The sequence below is a fragment of the Centrocercus urophasianus genome, unplaced genomic scaffold (genome assembly GCF_019232065.1).
Source record: "Centrocercus urophasianus isolate 14NV4802_14NV808 unplaced genomic scaffold, USGS_Curo_1.0 seq_12, whole genome shotgun sequence".
In the NCBI taxonomy this organism is placed as follows: Eukaryota; Metazoa; Chordata; class Aves; order Galliformes; family Phasianidae; genus Centrocercus; species Centrocercus urophasianus.
The window spans coordinates 7,457,362-7,478,284 of record NW_024884364.1 but is presented as its reverse complement, the minus strand read 5'-3'; the positions used below and the strand labels follow the sequence as shown (position 1 = coordinate 7,478,284).

Genomic DNA, 20,923 nt, shown 5'->3' with positions numbered 1-20,923 from the left:
TCTGTGGCTCCATCCAGTAGAAACTGGAGTAGTGACGCAGGGCTGCCGCTGTCAGGGAGGGCTCCTGCTCTACAAGGCAAGGGGCCAGAGTCCTCACCCTCACGTAAGTCCCCCTCCGTGTACTTGGGGAGTGAAGCTGAGCACACCTGCTGCCAGCCACACACAACCTGTGCGTGTTTATATGTCTACTGATAAACACTCATCTTGGAGCAGGTTTCTGAAGTTGGGAGCCGGCGTCCTCCCCGCTTGCAGCAGGGCAAGAGTGTGGAAGGGCAGGAAGGCGCACCTGCCCACAGCAGAGGCGTCCGCCACGGGCCCGGGAAAGGAGAGAGGGAGCGAGGGGAGGGGACTGCCGCGGGCGGCGGCCCGGCTCTGGGACAGGTGCCACGGGAAGGGGAGGGCCCGTGGGCGCGGCGAGGTGGCCTGTCGCGACGGCCCCGGGCGGGAGGAGGAGGCCGCGCCATGGCGCCGCCGCTCGCCTGGCTGCTGCTGGCCTGCCTGCCGGCCGGTGAGTGAAACCGCGCGGCGGAGCGGGGCCGGTCCCCGCCTCTTGACACCTGTACCGAGCGGGGGCCGGGAGGAACCCTCGGAGTGAGGGCGAGGGGAGAGGTCGGGATAAGGAGCGCCTGGCCGGGAGAGCGACTGCGGTGTCCCACCTCGTTTCCCTTTGGGACAGGTTTTGAGGCGCCTGCCCCAGCCCAGGGCCTCGCCCCGGCTATGGCGAGGCCGGTCCGCGCGTGGCTTCGTTACCCCGAGAGCGAGGCCCGTGTGTGGCCGAGGAGGAAGTGACCCCCTGCTTCCCGGCCGCCTCCCGTGTCGCCTGTGTACTGCAGGTTGGTTTGGGCCTGAGCGCGGGAAGACACGCAGCGGTCCCCTCCGGCGTGTCCGCAAGTGCCCCAGCCACGTTATGATCTGATGCGACTGCACCGCTTCGGTACCTGCTGGGTGTGCTCCTGCATGGAAACCAGAGCTGCCCTCCCTGTCCGGAGGCGGCCTTTCTTCCAAGTTTTGCAGGTTGCTTGATGGCTTTTGATCTCCTGTAGGGACCAAATTGATCGTTTTGCTTCTTGAGTCAATGGTATATTTGCTGATGATGTAGCTTTAAGCACCAAAAAGGGAAACGGTAAATGAAGTGAAAAATACAGAGGTATGCCAGTTGATTGTCTAGCTTGACAGCAGCATTTCTGTTTGATGTACTAGCTAAAAATTGGCTTCACCGGTTCTAAAGGTCAGTATCTTTTTCAAAGTAGGACAGAGATATGAGTTAACAATAGCTTGCTGGGTTGGTAGTCCCAGATTTGTTCTTTCCAAGCAGAAAAAAGAGCATCGTGCAGGAGAGGAGTGTCATTCAACCCTAGGAACCTATCTTAATTTCACAGTTGTCTTGTGTGGTGTTGGCTGGGAGGCTATATGAAACACCAGATGTACAGAGACATCTGACTGCAAAAAGAACTTTGGTTTCTGTAACTGAAAAGCACAAAGTTGTATTGAATATTCTTGTCTGAGAGATGCTGCTGCGGAGAGCATAGAGAAAAGCTGTGTCAGTAAAGGTCAGAATTCATATGGGAAAGATCTGTTTGGTTGCCAGTGAGATTGAGGTTTTGCCAGCCTCGAAGATTTGGTTTTTGGTTTGGTTTCTTGTGATTTCACACAGAAAGATCCTGTGTATGAGCTGTTTCACAATGAAAGCTGGAACAAAATATGTCAATGTACAGTGCCATGAAGTAAAAGTCAAAGCAGCTACCTGTCACTAGTCTGGACCCTGTCTAACTACTGTACAGTAAAAAAACAGCCTTCATGTTGCTAGAATTTTGCACCATTGCTATTATTTCTGTGTTTAAGCCTGCGTATATTTTATTTTTCAAAAAGGTCTTGGACTCAGAGTTTACCATGATTAGCAAAAGAGTTTGCTCTTCTCTGCTTTGAGTTGGCTGGCCACAAGTCTTTTTTTCAAACCAGAAACCAAGCAAGTATTGCATTAATAGTATCCAGCTGCAAAAATACGTGTTGAGACAATGCTGCACCTCTGCAGCTATGTGGTGGAAACTGGATGAGCTTATGTTTGTCAGGAGCATACTCCATGCAGCCTAAGAGGGCACTGAAAGAATGATGCTTGCAGGTGTGATCCAGATGTTATATATCCCCTTATTCTTGGTTCTGAATATGAGATTACAGGGAAAGACTTGGAATACAAGTGCTAGTTTATGATCCTTTTGGTAATTTTAGACATTCTCTTTTCTTCTCTCCTTCCCTGTTTCCCATGCTCCCAGTCTGGAAGCACCTAGCACAGCACCACGAGCCTTTCCTGTTTCCTGGGATATGTTCCAGACAGGGCATCTCCTACGCTCACTCCACACTATTTGTATTGCCTTATCAAAGGCAACTTGTGATAACTTTTCTGTTGTTAATGACAAGTACAGATTAATGTATTATCAAAGTTTAAACAAGATAGAGATGTCTCTGAGTGTGGCTAAAATAAAGCATAGCTTATGAAAAACATCATAAAACGTGACTGGATGTATGCAGCTGTTTGGATAGACAGTGCTGTGGAAGTTGTTATGGATGAGTTCTCAACATACACAGTAACAGCTTTATTAAAAAATGGGTCTATAAATTCAGGTCCTGTGTGAGGCCAAGGGAGGTGTACTTCAGTTGTTGGCCTGATGCAGAGTGAGAGTTATGCTGTGATATCTGCCACTGCTGCTTGACTGCCTCCTGTGCTCTTTTTTGCAGGTTGCCTCTCCCTGCTGGTGACAGTGCAGGATACTGAGCGTTACACCACCTTATTTGCCAGCATTACCCTCAAGTGTGATTACAGCACTTCAGCCCAGCTGCAGGACGTAGTGGTGACCTGGCGCTTCAAATCCTTCTGCAAGGACCCCATCTTTGATTACTACTCAGCCTGTGAGTATCAGGCTTGTCTCCCAAGGGATCGCTCTTCAAATGTAAAGGAACAGGGAGGCAGACTTACTGGGGAATATAGGTTTTGCCTGACCACAGAGTAGGTCAGGCAGTGGTGTTTTGCCAGGATCCAAGAAAACAAGATTGGGCCTGTGATTTCCTTTGCAACGTCACGACTTTATGGTACTGTATCATAGAAATCCCAGCCAAACAGTTTGTCCTCCTTGTCATCAGATCAGAAGGCAGACAGATTTAACCATGTTTTACGTGTGTCAGACTTGGCAGCCCCATATTTGAAAACAAATGTCTTGCAACATGTAGACTTAATGATTACATGGGAGGCAATAATTTTGAAGCTGGAGACCAGTGACTGTTACTGATTTTAGGCAGAAACATGCTCTTTGGAGTGCAGTGAGGCTTCTAAGCAATAGTATTTAATAATAATGGCAATGCTTTATATGCAGATATTCTGGTGCTTGTTGCGTTGTTTCAGGAGTGTTTAAGATACTGTGTTTAAACTGGCCAGCCTTAGCTTAATTGCATGCTTAAGAATGAAGACCCTAAACTTGTTTGGTGTCTTGGTGCCTGAATTCCATCTCTGATCTCTGGATGGGTTGGATAAGCATGTGGTCTATAGCCAAATCTGCAAACAGGTGGGTCTGATGCTCTGCTGTTCCCAGAGTAATGTGGTTCAAATTCATAGTCCCCAGCAAGGATAGAAAGCACGAAAGTCATGGTGTTTGTTTATGTGGATCTTCTCTTTGTGATCCATTGTAAACACAGCCATGTTTTTGACAAGGTTTGTCCTGTCTTCTCTTCATTGCAAGTCCTCTACAGACAGTGCTGAGTGCCTGTATCAGTAGTCTCCACAAATCTCAGTTCTCAGATGCCTGGCAACTCAATATTTGGTTACACTGTGAATCTTTTGTAAGAGTATTAGTCAGAAATTGCTTCTAGTCTTTCATGAGTATTTTTGGGTCTCTATACAATATAGTCTTGTACAGGAATGGAAGGATGGGTTTTCCTGTCTTTAGGAGCCCCATAACATATAATGAGATAGAGAAAGGAAAGGGAGGCAATCCCACAGTGGTTTTTATGTTTCTGGAGATATTTTTTGTTGTTAAATAAACACAATTTTGCTTTTGTTCCAATAATTCTTGGAGTTCTGTGACTCTTTTCCTTGCAGTTTGTTTTTGTACTCGGTCCTGCCCTCTCACCTTTTTTAGGTTCTTTGTGCTGTTGTTCTTTCAGTTGTGAGCACAGGAGCTCCTCTACAGCTCTCAAAATCTCTGTCATTCCTGTGGCCCTTCGTCTTTTTTGCTTTTAAGCCCTCCAAAGCAACGTATCTTTTCTCTTCTGAAGCTGTGCTTTGTCTTACTGAACAAAAGCAAGTGCACGTGCATTCAGGAGTTCTCTGCTGCGTACAAGGAGATAGAAATTGGCCCTTTGAAATAATTTTTTGCATCTTATTTGATGATGTGTGCTTATAGCGTACCAAGCCAGTTTAGCTCTTGGCCAGGACCCGTCTGATGACTGCAATGATGTCCAACGAAAGGTGCGCATTGTCATCCAGAAATATGGGCAGAATGAGCCTGTGCTGGGTGTTGACTACCGGCAACGAAAGATCACCATCCAGAACCGTAAGTGACTTGGCCTCACAGGCAGGCAGTGAACTATCCAGTACATGGGCTTACAGAGCAAAGCAAAGCATAAATATGGGTAACGTTATCTGTGGCTTATGTATTCTGTGACGTGGCAGTGGAAACCTAAGCAGGTCTAGCAGTGGGCCAAGGAGAATATCATGATGTTCAACAAATCCAAGTGCAAGGTCTTGCATGCCCTGCTATCCATACAAGCTAGGAGATGAAAGAACTGATCACAGCCCTGCCAAAAAAGACCTGGGGGTACTGATGGATGGCAGTCTGGATGTGAGTAAGCAGTGTGCAGCCCAGAAAGCCAACTGTATCCTGGGATACATCAAAAGCATTGTGGCCAGCAGGTGGAGAGAGGTAATCCTGCCCCTCTGCACTGCTCTGGTGAGACTTCACCTGGAGTACTGCATCCAGATGTGGAGTCCTCAGTACAAGAGAGACATAGACCTGCTGGAGAAGGGCCACAAAAAGGATTCAAGGGATGGAGCATCTCCCCTGTGAGGACAGGCTGAGAAAGCTGGGTCTGTTTAGCCTGGAGAAGTCTCTTGCCAGAAACCTGAGAGTAACTTTTCAGTGTGTAAAGAAAGGGGTAGGCTCCTTAGTAGGATCTGTTGTGACAGGACAAGGGGAATTGTTTCAAACTAAAAGAGGGGAGATTTAGATTGGGTCTAAGGAAAGAGTTTTTTGCATAAGGGATAGTGAAGCACCAGCACAGGTTGCCCAGAGGTGGTAGGTGCCCCATCCCTGGAGACATTCAAGGTCAGGCTGGGCGGGGCTCTGAGCAGCCTGATTTAGCTGTAAGTGTCCCTGTTCATTGCAGGGGACTTGGACTAGATGACTTTTAGGTGTCATTTCTAACTCAAGTGACTCTGTGTGTGATTTTGTGAAAAAGGGTTTTGAGGGGCCGGGTCCTCTGTCCCCTACCTAGCCTAAAAGTGTTGGAGGCACTACAAGTTAAGGCTGAGTTGAGGATACCCAAGCATTTTGCTGAAGAGTGAAGATAAGTTGAGGAGTTCACAGGCCAGAAGACAGTTATTTCCTTCAAGAAACACTGCATAGTTTTATAGGTGCACTATATGCTCTGTGCTGTCCGTGGAGCAATAGCTGTTGCTGCTGCAAGGGAGTTAGTTACTGGGATGTCTGGCCTAATGATTACAAGAGTATGTGTTCCAAAACCAGTGCTGGCAGCTGGCAGCGTGCTTTTTAACATACATGACCCAGAAACACTCTGTTGTTTTACTGCACACAGAACTAGTTACCCTTCTAAGTAATGTTGCCTTTCAGCAACACAAAGAGAAATAGGACTGGCAGTTAATGCTATTCACAGAATTTGTCAGTGATCCTAGAGGATTGTCTGAATGTGATGGCTACCCTTGGGGTAGGGGATATGCAGTAGTCGATACTGCCTGCAGGCAAGGGGCCTTCTTAGAGTCTGAAAGGAGTGTCCGTTTCAAATATTCTGCTCACCTCTCGGTCCTTCTCCCACAGGGGCAGACCTTGTTATCAGTGAAGTCATGTGGTGGGACCATGGTGTATACTACTGCACTGTGGAAGCACCAGGAGATACCTCAGGGGATCCGGACAAAGAAGTTAAGCTAATTGTTTTACGTAAGTTCCTGTTGCCTGGGCAACAGGTATCTCCTCCTGTTCTTTTCCTCCCCACTCCCAATATTTCTCCAGTCCTGGAAAGGTGCTTGGTAAGTTACTGTAACCAGGTATGCCAGGATCCTCTTTCTCTCTCCATTTCTCCCATAGACTGGCTCACAGTACTCCTCATCGTCCTCGGTGGCCTCCTCCTCCTCCTGCTGATTGGAATATGTTGGTGCCAGTGCTGCCCCCAGCATTGCTGCTGCCACATCCGGTGTGTCTGCTGCCCAACCCGGTGCTGCTGTAATGAGAAAGGTGAGATGCAGGGAAATATGTGTCCATTCATTATTTCTGTCAAGACAAAAACCTGATGCAGTTTTCTGAGTTCCACTTTCTCCCTCTAAGTTGTGTCCAAATAGACTGCCACATTTCTTTGAGTGATGATGTTGCGTTTATGACCACTTTACTTGAGATTAGCGAAAGGGATGTGGATCCCATTTTGCATCCCTGTGTCCTACTTTCAAAAATTTGTCCCTACTGACACCTCACTGCCAACTTCTCACATGTCATCATCCAAGGCAGAGTCACTGACCTCACTGGTGTGAGTAGCTCAAGACTGTTTTTTAACCTGTCTGGTGGTTCTTAGGCCTGTGCACTTGAGAGAAGCAAGCAAGCTAATGCCTTGTAGTTACAGTAATGTTACTGTAAGGCCTAACCTTCAAGTATGTTGCTCTGAAAGGTACTTGTATAAAATTTGGATTTCTGTGCCATCTTATTATTTTTAGAGCTGCACCTGTCACAAGAAAAAGGTTTTCTCTCTTTGGGCTTGTTTTTTGGGTTTTTTTTGAGCGAGGGAGGAAATGAGAAAGAAAGGAAAAAAGGCCTATCATAGTGGTCAACACTACAAATACTTTCTGAAGATTTAAGCTTTTTTGTATGGAATTTCTTGCAATAGTAAAGATTCTGTAGCCAGTGTTCTGTTAATAGGGCCAGCCAGGCATAGCATTTTAATTTTGACTGCTGTGGTTGTTTAATCTGTGTGTTCCTGTAACTGTAATTTAGGAGTGACACAAGGTACAATACCCCCCCACACACACTTCATACAATTTGATAGGAACAAATTGCACCATATACATTTACCTATCACTGAAATCACTAGATTCTTCTGCAAATGCTGCAAGGAGAGAACTTGTGAACAGGAGCTGTGTTTCTTTTAAATTGCTCATTATTTGGGTCATGTTGGGTCTTAGTAAGCTCGCTAACAGCTGGAAGAGGCTACTGAGTTTTAGCTTTATGCTTAATCTGCTTAGCCTCTGCAAAGAGCAAACAGACCATCTCATTTGCTAAAGCCAAACCCAAGCAAAACAGTTTCTTGGAATTTTTTGACTGTGTGGTGCCGAGGATGCAATGGAAGTGAGGATAGAATGAACATTTGGCAGGGAGCTTGCTTTCCGTGAGAGGAAGGCAATGGAGATGAAAGATTTGCATCTCTAGACTTCCTAGTTCTCATTGAGGAAAGGATTTTGAAAATGCTTGAACTCTTTAAGGGGAATTTCTGTGCTGTAGGTGGCAATGGCACTTTCCAGAGTGCTGCTTTTTTCCTTCCTGCCTTCTGCTGAGGATAAATAGGAGAAATTCTTGTGGGTTCCCAGAACCTCTACCTGCTCACAAGAGAAGGTACAGAAGGGTTCAGCCTCCTTGGCTGGCTGTTGGAATCTGTGAATATAATTTCCATCTCAGCTGCCTGCCCTCTGGATCCACTTTGCAAGGAATCCCTGCTCTGGTGCACTTTCTCTTCACCCTGCTTCCAACAGACCTTTTAGCCTCCAGGAAATGAACTGGGGACTTAGAAAACAGAAGGCTGAGGCAGGAAACATCTTAAAAAGCAGTTCGAAGGAATAACAGTTCCGTGTAGTTGAAGAGAAGACAAAAGTCATCAATTAAATTGTAGAATTACAGCATGAATTGAATGTGGATGATTTTTTCCCACTTAGTGGCCACTAGAGGGTAGCCTAGATCTGTTGAATGGAATTAGGATATGCTGAGGCAAGGTAACTCAGTGTTTTAAGTCAGGTCATCAGCTAACATGATTTTGAACCTTGTAATAGAAGTGAATTGTTTGGGTAATTCAGAATTGGTGTTACAGAAATATTAAGCATGCCCCACGGGGCAACCCAATTACATTTCCCATGGAAAACTGCAAAAAGCCTACTATGTTGTGGTAAATACATGTATGACCTCCTTCTGTTCCTATTAGTTCCTTTTCTCCTACACGCTTCTTCCATTAATGAATTGGAAAAAAAGATGAGGGCAGTAAAGAAAGTCCAGGGATAATTCTGCATTTGTTCAGCTACACGGATAGATCAGAGAATCACAGGCTTAGGATGGCTGATGCTAGTGGCTGCCTTCATACATTAAAGAGAGAGGAGCCTGTAGTGCTCTAAGTGTACCTTTCACTGCTGAGCCTCTCACTGCTCAGGTAAGACTGCATTCAGAACTCAGAGATGTGCATTCCACAGGTACAGGGACATTCTGAAGGTGATAACCAGAGGAATGGGAGAGGAACAGTTAGGGCCTTTATTTTTATCTCTCTTTGTTTTCTTCTTTCACTCTTTCTTCCAAATTTAAAAGCTAAACTGGTGGAAAATTGCTTGGAAAGAAAATAATGAAGCATGTTTTACATTAAATGCTTGAAAACTGCTACCTCAGGCTGCAACACTTTGAAGAAAAATCAGTGTATTAGGATTAAAACTCCTGAAGTCTCCAGCTTTGTAGTTCCCTATGTTTGGAGCCAGGCTGGGGAAAGAATAGTGTGTGGAGAACAAAGTGGAGCTGTGTGAGCTGTGGAGAAAGGGAAGGGTGTGCTCAGAGGGACTGTCAGTCCCTGCTGTGCTACAGGTGGTGCTCTGAGTAAATTCAGTGAAACAGTTAAAGCAGTGCATACCTGCAATCTGTGTAATAAATGGAGTGCTACATGAAACTGAAGAGTTGAGACCCTGAGAGTACTCAGTCTAAATGCTGCTTGCTGCAGATTAACTCAGGGGACAGAATTAATTGGAGCTTAGCTGTAGCCAGGTTTCTTAAAGAAGGAAGGCTTGTGCAGCCAGCCTGTGTATCCCCAGTCTCTTCCCCTTCAGTAACTTTTAATTTCATCAGCCAACTTCAGACATTTATTAGAGGGGTAAGTGTCTCAAAGGCAATTACATGCTTAACTGTCTGCTGAAATGTATGGGCAAGAATGTGCCTTATGGAAGAGACTGCAGTAAAAGACTGCCTCTTCTAAGATTCCAGATAAGCCATGTGAGAAAATTTTTGCAAAAGCCCCAGCTGCAGAAGCGTTTCACCCAAAGGTGAAAGACAAACCATGCAGAGTCAGGCTTTGTAATGTCTGGGACTTGCAGAATTTACTTGTAAACTTGACTTTTGATTGTCTCTGGTAAAAAGTGTAAGGCTTTTTTTTTAAGATGTTTTAGCTTTCTCAAAAAAAAAAAAAAAGCAATGAGTGATGGTTTTGAAGGCAGAGATGGCGATGTTGTCTTTGTAGGGGGGAGGTGCTGAAAAAAATAAAGTTGGATTGAAGCCTGACTCCACTGGTAGCAGACTGGAGTTAGTGATGGAAAAATGGTGACAAAGTGGAAATTTCCTCTGAGTTTCCTCTTCTGGGACACAGGACATTGCTGTTGAGAACAGGATGTTTAGTTTGCTCACCAGTTTGACCACACTGACTGAATGGATTTAATTTTTGCAGTCATGCAGAGGTAAATAGGAGAGAGACAATAAGAGCAGCTGGAAGACTAGACAGGAAGAAGGCAGTAAATGCATCTCTGAGTGCCTTGTTTGTAGAACAGAGAAGAAACTGCTTTTGTGTGTGGTGTGGAAGGTAGGATCTATATAAAGCCTACATGAGAGGAGCTAAAAAGGTATTGTTTAACTGTAGGGAAAGGACTAATGGTGAACTGAAAGTTTTAAGAAAGAAAACAATGTGGTATGTCTTGCTGTATGAAACATTGTTTCCTACTTTGCCACATCTGTACTCATAGTGACGTGGCAGACAGAAGTCCTGCATTAGGTTATGTGCTGTGTACTTAATCCTAGTGCAGTTTGTTCCTGGTTCGTGGAAATGTACGAGGCAGTAACCCTTTTCTTCAGCTTTAGGTATATTTTGGAAGCTGTACAACTTTTTTGTTAAAATTTCCTGCACTCTATTTGTAAGTTTTGTCATAAGTTGGAGAGAACTTCTCATTCTTTGATCGCGTTCAAAGGCTAGAGTCTATCAAGCAAAAGGGTATGTATTCTGCAAGCTGTACTCTAGGCATGGCTACTCAAAGCTTTCTTCTTCTTTTCCAGTACTGGAACAGCATCGATTCATGAAGCAGGCTCAGGCATTTGCACCGTGGATGTTACCTAACATGTTCTATGGAGGTGCTGATAGGAACTCACAACTTTCCTCTTATCAGCTGAACCCTCTACTGCAACAAGGTGAGACTGCGGTCATCATGTCAGAGGGAAATAGGAAAGAGAAGCAGGTAACTTCTCAGGGAGCTTCAGCAGTGAATTTTATCCTCTCTACTGCAAAGTGAGAAAGGTGTTCCTAGCATAACTACATGTCCTAGCATGACAGCTCTGCTTCATCTGCAGCATACTTTAGACTTGCCTGTGTGGATGAATACAGCATGTCCATCTTAAGTGTCTCGCTAGGCGCAGTGCTGGGTGAAGTAGTTGAATGCTAACTAAGGTGTATCTTGTGCTACACCACAGTGACTGCAGGGTAAATATACCCAGCTTATCTCACTTCATGGGGTGGAAGAGGGTACTTTGTCTTTGTTCTGCTGTGCTGGTCACGGTCAACTCCTTATATCCAAAATTGACATGAGAAGTGAGGTGCAATTTGTTTGAGTTCTTATCAAATGTCTGGTCTTCATACAATTGAGGGCAAACTGCCTTCTGTGCAACAGATCTACCCTACATGCAGCAAAGAATAAATCTGAAGAATTTGCTAGGTATTCTGCCTCAAAATTACTTATATTAGTTGTATATATTTTTTAGTTTAATTGAATAGGGAAGATAGGGTGTCTGAAGTCATAGAGGTATAAGCAATAGAATAAATTATTACCAGCAATATTATTTAACCACCCCAAGAACAATAGCAGAATTCAGCATGATGTCTCATACAGGATTTTTTTCATATGAAATTAGCTTTTCATCATTGTACTGCAGTCATAGGTTTACAGTCTTAACCACTGTTTGAACAATTAGCTAGGCCATTAGCATAGAGAGGCTCACTCTGTTTTTCCTTAACTTACTGCATTCTCCTGTGATTTAATCTTCAGATGTGTCTCTGCAGAACAGTCTTCCACTGGTGCAGCCACAAGCTCGACTTTCCCCTAACAAAGGTGTTTTGGACTATCTGGAATCTGAAATCCAGAACCTTAACCCATCACAGCCCCGGCCACCCTCCAACCAGCGGCAGGCAGTGCAGCCCAGCTTACTGTCCTCCCTGGGCAGCGACATCATGCAGCGTGGCACAAACGGTCTTCCTCCTCTCACTGGTCATGTTTCTTCTTCCCATGGGAGCAGCAACTCCTCACGTCCACAGAGAACTACCCACAGCCCCAGAACTTGGGACTCCGTAGCAGAGAGCAGGAGGGAAGATCGGAGGTGGCCCTTGCCTTCCAGTGAAGATTCTCGTTCCAGCTACAGTCGGGAATCCCGGGACAGGCAGCGAGACGACCATCCTCCAAGGCAGAGGGCAGGCGGCTATGATCACAGGCCGCAGCACTCCAGGCGGGATGTGTCACCCACCCGCCAGACTGAGAGAGGAAAAAGCAGCAGCAGCAGCTGCAGTTTCTATTCAGAGGAGGCCAAGGAGCACTCTAGCCACCATCGTGGCCGGAGACAGCAGTCTGCAGTGAGGCGAGAGTACCAGCAGCACACCAGGAACAGCAACAACTCGAGGCACCGGCGGCACAGCTACTCTCCCCCATCTCGACGGGGATCATGGAGCTCCTCAGAAGAGCAAATCCGTCTCCCAGCGACAAACCGCAGGCGGCACAACCGGTCTCGGGAATGGCCAGAAGATAAACCTCCCAGTTATCGCTCGCTAGAAATCATCCCAGGTCGGGACAGCAAGCACAGAGAGGGTGCAGGGCCACGCTCGGTGAGTCAGCTGCCTTTTTTCCTCCAGTCACAGGGCAGAGATGGGTTCTGGGGGTGACAGTGAATGTCAGTTACTTTTTGCGGCCTGATGTCTTTGAAAGAAGGGTAAAGAGTATTGAGTGCCCTAGGAAACGGTGGGAAACACGTGATCCTTCAGTCCATGTAGAATAGGGTGGCTGCTAGCTGCAGCTCCTGAGGACTGGACGTGCATTATTTGGGAAGTAAAGAGTTGCTGTTCACAGCTCATCTTATCAATTTGTACAGTGACTAGATTTCAAGCAGTGTCCTGAGCATGAAGATCTTAGTATCCAATTGGTAGCCCTGAAGCTAGACAGTATGTTCCTCCTTAAAAAATGGGAGTTTTTCAAAAACAACAAAAGCAACAGAATTAAGTGTCCCTTATCACCTCTATGTAGTATTTTCCAAGTGGCTCTGTTCTCAAAGGGCTGCATTTTCCATTTTACAATTTTCCCCTCTGAGTTTTGGAAGGCGACATAGTTTTAGTCTCAGCTATGATGTGTGTGTGTATAATGGTTTCGTTTCAGTGCTCAGAATATGTAGGCAAACACTTGATTTTCATCTGTCTTTCCTTGTTCCTGAATCTTCTATTTTCTCCTGCAGGACAGAGGAAGTTCCTATAGTGCAAGAAGCATTGTCATTTAATGCCAGTACTGAAAGAATGAAGATTCACACTGGACTCTTTTTAGCTATTTTTACTATGTAGTTGGGATGACTGCTTTTGATTGAACCAGCAAAGGAAAAACAAACAGAAGATGAAACTGCTTTTGAAGAAGATATGTCTAGTGGACATGAAAGCAATATATAGCCCGTATTTGTTCCTACTTTGATTTGGAAACTTAGGTTTGTGATGGGCTGAAAACATGCTATTGGATACAGCAAATTTTTTTAATAAACAGTGTATTCCCAGAGGTATCAGTTGCCTTTTGTTAGGTACCCTGACACTACAAGCAGTAGTAGAGTATGTAGAATGCTGATCCTTTGTGCACCAGTTGCTGGAGAAGGGCTCAGATAATCACAGAGATGTAAAGTCACGGGGCAATAGAGTAATTTAGGTTGAAAGACAGCTCTGGAGCTCATCTGACCCAGTCACCTCAGAAGTTGGTGTAGAGAGGCATAGCGTTTCCCTTCTGAGCCCCTCTAATGTACTTCAGAATTATTTGATGCTTGCTGTTTCTGCCTGGCTTTTCAGTGTAGTGTAAGCAGTTGCTCCCCTTTGTCCCTGATCCCAAACAGCAGAATTCCAGTGTTAGAAGGATTTAGAAGTCTTACTAAGGGCTCACTGCAATCTGCAAATTGCCAGCTTATCTGCCCTATACTGACTGAAAACCCCTCTCTACGTTAAGCTTAGACCGTAGTACCTAAAAAGATGCTTCTTCTAGCCTTTAACACAGACTTGAATTTATGTGTAAAATTACATTGTAATGAGCTAGATTTACCAAAGCTTGGTCATCTCCACAGGAACTGAGCTTGTTATGACTACTATCTCTCATACTGTAGACCAGAACTTCCTTCAACTCTAGGAAGCATAACTTTGTTGGATGTATGTTTCCTGGGCCATATACTCATTTTTATGTTCTCCCTTTGCCCTCTCTAACATGTGTTACACACATGGGGTGGGATAAAGGGCTCTGAAGAGGCCTAACAATTTTTACTATTCTCTTGATCTTTACCCTGACACAAATCAATTCTGAATGCATGATGTATCTGGTCTTATCTACATGGAGGGGTTTTCTCATCCCTTCCCTTGCAAATTGAATGCAGAATTTCTAGAATTCCTTAAGACTACCTGCAAAGGAGAAAAGCTTGCCATTTTTCCTTGATGTGATTCATCCATCCACTGTGATCATTTAAAATGTACTGGAAAACTTGATGTTCTCTGGGTGCTATAGTTACATGCTGGATGCATGCACAGGAAACAGGCTTGCCAAAGATATTCTTGGATTCAAGAAACTCAATTGTTGACAGGGAGCTTTAGGAGCATCTTGTGAATTATTTTGTAACTCTGAGACACTAGAGTCTGGCGAGTGTCAGTTACTGTACTGTCCAGCTTATTTCCCAGCCAGTGCCAAAACTGAAATCCCAAGATGGTAGCGTGAAAAAGAACTTGCTTTCCTTTCATGTTCCAATACAGTCCAGTAAGTTTCCCCAAGAGTAGGAACTCTCTCAGACGGCAAGAAAATTGTGTGTAAGAGCAGCAGCAGTTGTAGCATGAGCATGTCATCCAGAGGGACCTCGACAAACTGGAAAGATGGGGCGTTGTGAACCTAATGAGGTTCAACAAAGCCAAGTGCAAGATTTTGCACTTCGGTTGAGATAATCCCAGATATCTATACAAACTGGGAGAAGAACTCCTTGAGTAGTCCTGCTGAGAAGGAAAACTGAAATGGTACCAGTTTTGGTAAGATCTGGTCACAAACCACTGTGGTTCATAAAGCACTGATTAGCGGTCTATGAAGTAATTAAAAAGGAAATCTATTATACATGCTTTGCAACTGTGAGCAGACAGAAAAGTAGGAAGGAAATAGGCTACTCTTTGAATGCATATTTCTATTTTTAATTGATTAAAAGTGAAAGCCTTTGCAATGGCACTGCTCAATACTATGTAGACTTTATTTAACAGTGAGATTACTAGGCCTTTGACTTTTTAAAAGAGAGAGATTAAGTTTGGCAGCTGAAATACTACACAATGAAAGAACAGTAGGAAATAGTTGAGCTTCATTCTTTCTAGGTTGTAATTTTCTCATTTTTAATTTTTTAGCCATTCCAAAGGGCTGATGTTTCTGTGTCACCCATTTGTGTTGAAAGAAATAAATGTGATTTCATATGTGAGTTATTTTAGACTTTTGTTTCTTCCTGCTATGCAGGTGAGGGAATATACCTTGCACCCAATTAATTTTGTGTATGAAAGTGCCTAGATAGCCACTGGAGTTATTCATGTTAAAATAAAGAATAGGTGACTGTGCCACATGGAACAGATGAGATCTGCTGCTCATGTCAGCTGCTTTCCACCTCAAACCAAAGATTCATAAGAAAGATAAAAGAACTGTGGTTTGGTTTTTTGTTTTTTTAATTATTTGATTTTAAAAAGGATTGCAATACCTGGCTTCCTTGCTTATTTGCAGAGCACTCTGCCATTCCAGGAATGAAGGGCAAGGACTGCTTCTTGTGCAATCATCGATTTGGGCTTGGCAATTGCCTGTTTGGCAGTAGAAAGCACTGTAAGGCCCTGTTGCTACCTGTGGGATTGTATTCATGACAGCACTGGATAAAGTTAGACAACCTTAGCAGGAATTAAAGTTACCATAACACAAAGCTCTTCAGAGGTACATATTACTACGTAGGGCAGCTAAATTCCCTTTGTTTTACTACCTCAGGCAGCACATCACTTTAAAACACACCCTTAATATGGCCAGAGACTGCCATTTGTTAGCCTGACTTAGAAGAGAGATGACACTTGAGGTTATATTAAATTCACCCCCACAAGTAATGACTGCCTGTTGCTATTTCTGTTAACTTGAATGTCTATAATGTGTCTTGTACTGGTTTTCTGAACGTTACTTCAGCTTTAAAAGCAGGCAGTAAATCTGTGGAATCTCCTTAATGACTGTAGAATGTATAATTAAAACATGAGAGAACTTCAAACTCTGGTTGTTCTTGTGTGTTCTTCCTAGACCATAGATTGCTTTTTAGTATTTACACGAGAAGTGGAACTGAAAATCCTCTGTTCTGACTTCTAGAAGTAACCTTGTTAGACATCAGTAATAATTTTCAGCTGTCTTTTTTTGCTTCCGTGGGGATTTTTTTGGATCAATGTTCATGTTTCAGGCGGCTTTTTCTTTGTTTTTCGTAGAAAAAAAGACACTAAAAAGATACTATAAGATACTATAAAAAGATATTTACTAAATACTTCACCAAGAGAGTGGAAAAACTGTGTGGGAGGCCATGGGCAGTCCTCTTTAATGATGTGACCTCAGTTGTATCACTGCTGCAATCGCTGATTTGGCTGCCATATCTGTAAAAGGGTAACGCTTACTGTTTGGTTTACAATACACAAAGCTCCATGAAGAAAAGTCTTTTAGAAGAATGTGTTGGGCTGATAAAGAAACTGGTTGAGCTTTTTGGAGTGTCCATCTGTTAGTTGAAAGTCATGTCAGTGACTCAGTAGGTGACTAACACTACTTTATGTCACTGACATAAGATAGTTCTGTTGGGTCTCACATTGTAGGTTTAATGTATGCCTCGTGCCCACACCTTTTCCTCAGCTAATGCCATTTGTTGCTCCATGTTGCAAATTTTCTGCCTTCTGTTCAATGGTTGTATGTGCCAGATACTGACGGTTGGCCTGACTGAAGACCCAATGGGCACTTGGAGATTGTGCTATGGGAAAAGCACATCCCGCAGCATGACACAACAGATGCTTTCTGACTGGGTGCAGATCCCTGGGCAGTATGGGGAGAAGTTATGCTTCCCCTGTGCAGATTTTGACATCTGGCTGAGATCTGCACCCATCTTTGTCAGCTTGTGCAAAAAGGCTTGGCTATGGGGAAAAATGAACTGCGAGAGCACTATATGTATACATACACCTGTGTGCACCAGTTGGTTAATACGTTTGTTGGAAACAGAGGGTGAAATATGAATGAGCATAATAGCAACAAATAATTTGCAGCTGTCAAAGCAGTCAGCTTTCAACGTGAGCCTTCCCACAGGAACAGTGGGAGCAAACATCAGTCCAGCTCTAGCTACAGTTTATGTGGAATTTGCTCAGTTTATGAAAGGGTCCTCCATGACATGGTTGCCTGAAAACGTAGGGGGCTCAGTGACCCAGGAGCTGCCTTCCACATCTCATGTGCTCAGGTCAGACTGACCCTCCATTACCAAATCCCAACAACAGGTCCAGAGTCCTACACAGCTTCTTGTCCATACTACTGAGCTGAATCTGCTTGCAAAAGAGCAAATGGGGAAATAAAACAGGACCTTTGACCCCTCACTATCTCTATATTAGTTCCTGCATAAATGCTGGTGTCTCAGATGAGCATCACCCTCAGCTTCAGCCTGGGAGAGAGAAAGCAGGACAGGTAAGAACTGCATTGTCTGCTCTGGGTGGTATGGACCTTGGGACATTGACAAGTGAGTGGAGGTGGCCTGCTCCACTTTTAACAAAGCGTGAACCCTCCTCATGCTCCCCAGCATGGAATATTGCTGAAATGGAAGAGGGAGGGAGTGGATTGATGTTGAGTGATGGAAGCTCCATAGGATATTCATAGCAAGGTCAAACCCATGGTTAGGGAATTGAGGAGTTGCAGTGTTGGAGTAGACATGACTTTTTCCCAGTCCCATAGTGGCTTCAGGCTCTAAAGTAGGTAAGATCTCCTCTTTTCAGTCCTGGGAAGCAAATTTATGCCTTTTGTCTACAAAGGAAGAAACTGACCCTAGGATTAAAATTCAAAGAAGGGTAGTAACTGAGCAACTGCTGCTAGTCAGCAAATTCCTAGTGAAGATGGAGTGGTAGTTTTGGGATGTAATCTGTGCATAAAAGGAAATAAAACTAGACATACACTGCCCTGCTGTGGTATAAGAAGCGCTGGCTAGTGCCACTACTTGGAACTGGATTTAGCAAAGTATTCATACAGAATAGGTATGCAGCTCCTTTTGCCACTGCAGTTCCTAGCACTAATGTTTTCATCATGTTGTTCTGACTGATGCAACTCAGTAGTTCAGCCGATAAATCCATTTTAACTTCTAACTTTTAAACACCTTTCTAAATGCACAGCATTCGAAAAGTTTGTTTAGATGTAATGTCATCCTTTCAATGTACCAACTTTTCAAAAGTTTCTCTAATTCCAGATTTTTCAATAGACAGTATAAAGGATGTTGGATGATGGTGAAGTTTGCACTTATTTATTTATGATAACTTGTGGGCTCTGCCTGGGTTGCTCTTTGCTTCACTTATCACAGTGTAGAAGAGACAAGAGAACCTGGTTGGCCTTTCCTCCACTAGAGCAAGACAAAGTACTCAGATCACTGTGTCATTCAGATGGTCACTGCAGGTGCTGCACTGACTGGCATAAGATTCTTTACAGCCATCTACAAAAAAATCAAGAAAAAAAACAAAAACAAAAACAAAACTGCAGCATGACTTTTCAGTTACACCCCTGTGTGGAAGAAGCCTTTCCTGACCACAGTGTTCACTGTTTGCTTCTATGCTGAAGCAAGGAATTTTAACTCTCTTACAAAAGTAATAACTTTAAACATCACATATTTCTTGGAGATGTGAAAACTATCATTCATTGTGGATATTTGTGATTACATGAATAAAAGGATGTTCATTTTTGTGCTATATTTTCCTCACTGCTTAAGAAGAACTGCACCATCACATTTCCTGTCTTTTTTTTCTTTTTTTAATTATTATACATTGGTTAAGGTTTTCTCACAAACCTGATGTTTAGCAGACATGATATTTTTCTAAAAACAAACAAAATATTGTGTGATTATTCCAGCAGGTCTCTTGGTGTACAGGGCTGAACTGGTACCAACAAACCATGGTGCAATACCGGGCATTGGTGATAGCTCTGATTCTGCTCCTTAGCACCACTGTCCCTGGTAAGTCTCAGCAGCTTTTGAGACGGGTTCTCATTTCCTCAGAGAATTCTATCCCATCCACAAAGTAGGACCCAGAAACCCAGTAACACAGTTCAAAACCATGAGCACATACTGCTTCCTAGAGTGAAAGCAGGGGCTTGGTTTGCAAATCATCCATACCTGGTGCAAATGCTCTGCCACGTCAGGTGACTCAGGTGCCCAGAAATTAGTAATGAAACTTCTAATCTCGATGCTGTTAGAGCAAATTCTTTGAACCTGAGAATATTGCATCTTTTCCCACTGTCCCTGGTGGAAGATACCAGAGGGACATGTGACTGGAGAAGCCTCATGGGTTTTTTTGTCTCCTCCCTCTCAGAAGTGCACTCAAAGTCCATCTTTGAGAGAGACCGTCGTGACTGGCTGGTCATTCCTGATGCAGTTGCAGCTTATATCTATGAAGCTGTGAACAAGATGTCCCCTAGAGCTGGTCAGTTCTTGGTGGATGTTTCCCAGACTACAGTCGTTTCTGGGACCAGGTACGGAAAAAAACTTCTGTGCTAGTGTTGCATAGCTATGGATGGAAAAGGAGAGGGAGGAGTGGGAGAACAAAAAGATTACTCAAGTATCTATATGAGGGGACCCAAGGGACAGTGAATGAATGGGTAGGGGTGGCTTTGGGGGCAATGACTGGCAGAGTTTCAGCCCCCTGGAAGAGTCTGAGCAAATGTTGTGGTGTTGGCTGTGGGGAGATGAGTACTGAAAGTGCCAGCAAACACTGATGGCACTCAACTCAGATTGTAAAATTCACCATCTGTAAATACGTATTCCCTAAAGAAAGGGAAAGAGTTCCCCCCAAACGGAAAAGCATGACAACTCAAGAGATAGTTTTGCCTAACTTACAGCAAATACAGACTGCCTATTCCTGCTTTCTGAGGAAAGCACCTCTAGGATTGCAGTGGAGCTCTGCACTCAGTACCAGGCAATGTGAAAGAAGGATAGCTTGATAACTACTGCAGACAGAGATTACTCTCACTCCCATACGTATATATCTCACCATGTATGCTGTTGTCTCCTGCAGGAACTTCCTCATCAGAGAAACAACTAGACTCACTATACTGGCAGAACAGCTGATGGAAAAAATAAAGAACCTGTGGTACACAAAAGTACTAGGCTACTAGTTGGAAGAAAAGTCAGTGTTCCCTTAAGTGAGTGGGTAGCATCCTGCAGTGTCCTCTTTTCCCTTGCCTCTACTACACACCAAGATTAGTCAATAACAAAGAATCGATGCTCCTGTTAATGCAACTAGAGGGAACCCAGCATCAAAAACCAAAGGATGGATGACATCTGCTGAGGTTTCCCCTGGAAAAAAAAAAAGAAAAAGAAAATAGAAAAAAAAAAAAAAAAAGGCTGCTGGGCACTGAGGAAGGCAATGAGATTACAGAGTGCTGCTGTAGCCAAATCTTAAAAATTAATTCCTCCTGAATGACTTGGCCATTGACCCTCTAATAAAAAAATGTTGGTTGTTACACTTTCTTCAGTTTCCTACTTGAATTGACTGTTATAAAATCACATCCAACTCTGCATCCTGTTCTGCTGAGAAAGTGGCTGTGATTCACAAGAAGTTGTTGCAGGCTATGTGAGCAAACCCTGACAGTACAGGCACATTTAACTAAGCTCAGGTTCTTCGCAGATGAGGGGATGGGATGGGATGACAGCTTGAACATCTTTTGGGGTCACCACAGCATGGCAACCAGGGCAGCCATAACCTCACAATATGAAAGGCCATGAGAAGTTGAGTCCCACTAATTGTTCTGCTTGGTTAGGTAAGAAGCAAGCAGGTGCACCTATATCAAATATCTGAAGAGTTCAGATCATTTGGGAAGTGCCAGTAAATGGAACTGTGCATCAGTTTGATCAGGACTTTGAAAGCATATTTCATCACTCAAGCAGTGAGTCTACTGATCAGCCTTTCCAAAGGAGAAGGGAAGGAAAATCCCTCCTTAGCTTCAGGATGAAGGGTGATCAAT

The 20,923-nt window shown here is 44.0% G+C and overlaps 2 protein-coding genes across 3 annotated transcripts; both read left to right on the top strand.

The window, feature by feature from the left end:
* The first annotated feature begins 461 nt into the window (after window positions 1-461).
* ILDR1 (immunoglobulin like domain containing receptor 1) lies at window positions 462-13,229 on the top strand. Its single transcript, XM_042809451.1, has 8 exons — window positions 462-508; window positions 2,734-2,904; window positions 4,392-4,541; window positions 6,042-6,161; window positions 6,309-6,455; window positions 10,488-10,619; window positions 11,471-12,297; window positions 12,918-13,229. Exons 1-8 carry the CDS (start codon window positions 463-465, stop codon window positions 12,957-12,959), a joined length of 1,635 nt encoding a protein of 544 aa, XP_042665385.1. The 5' UTR covers window position 462; the 3' UTR covers window positions 12,960-13,229.
* A 4,115-nt stretch (window positions 13,230-17,344) lies between these two features.
* On the top strand, window positions 17,345-20,413 carry LOC122156109 (apovitellenin-1). Of its 2 annotated transcripts, none has more exons than XM_042810608.1 (4): window positions 17,345-17,392; window positions 18,818-18,917; window positions 19,273-19,432; window positions 19,975-20,413. In XM_042810608.1, the coding sequence occupies exons 2-4, from the start codon at window positions 18,857-18,859 to the stop codon at window positions 20,072-20,074; spliced, it is 321 nt and encodes a 106-aa protein (XP_042666542.1). In that variant the 5' UTR covers window positions 17,345-17,392; window positions 18,818-18,856; the 3' UTR covers window positions 20,075-20,413. The 2 variants fall into 2 exon arrangements, with proteins under 2 accessions (XP_042666542.1, XP_042666541.1); XM_042810607.1 differs by having other exon boundaries at window positions 18,815-18,917.
* Window positions 20,414-20,923: the final 510 nt, after the last annotated feature.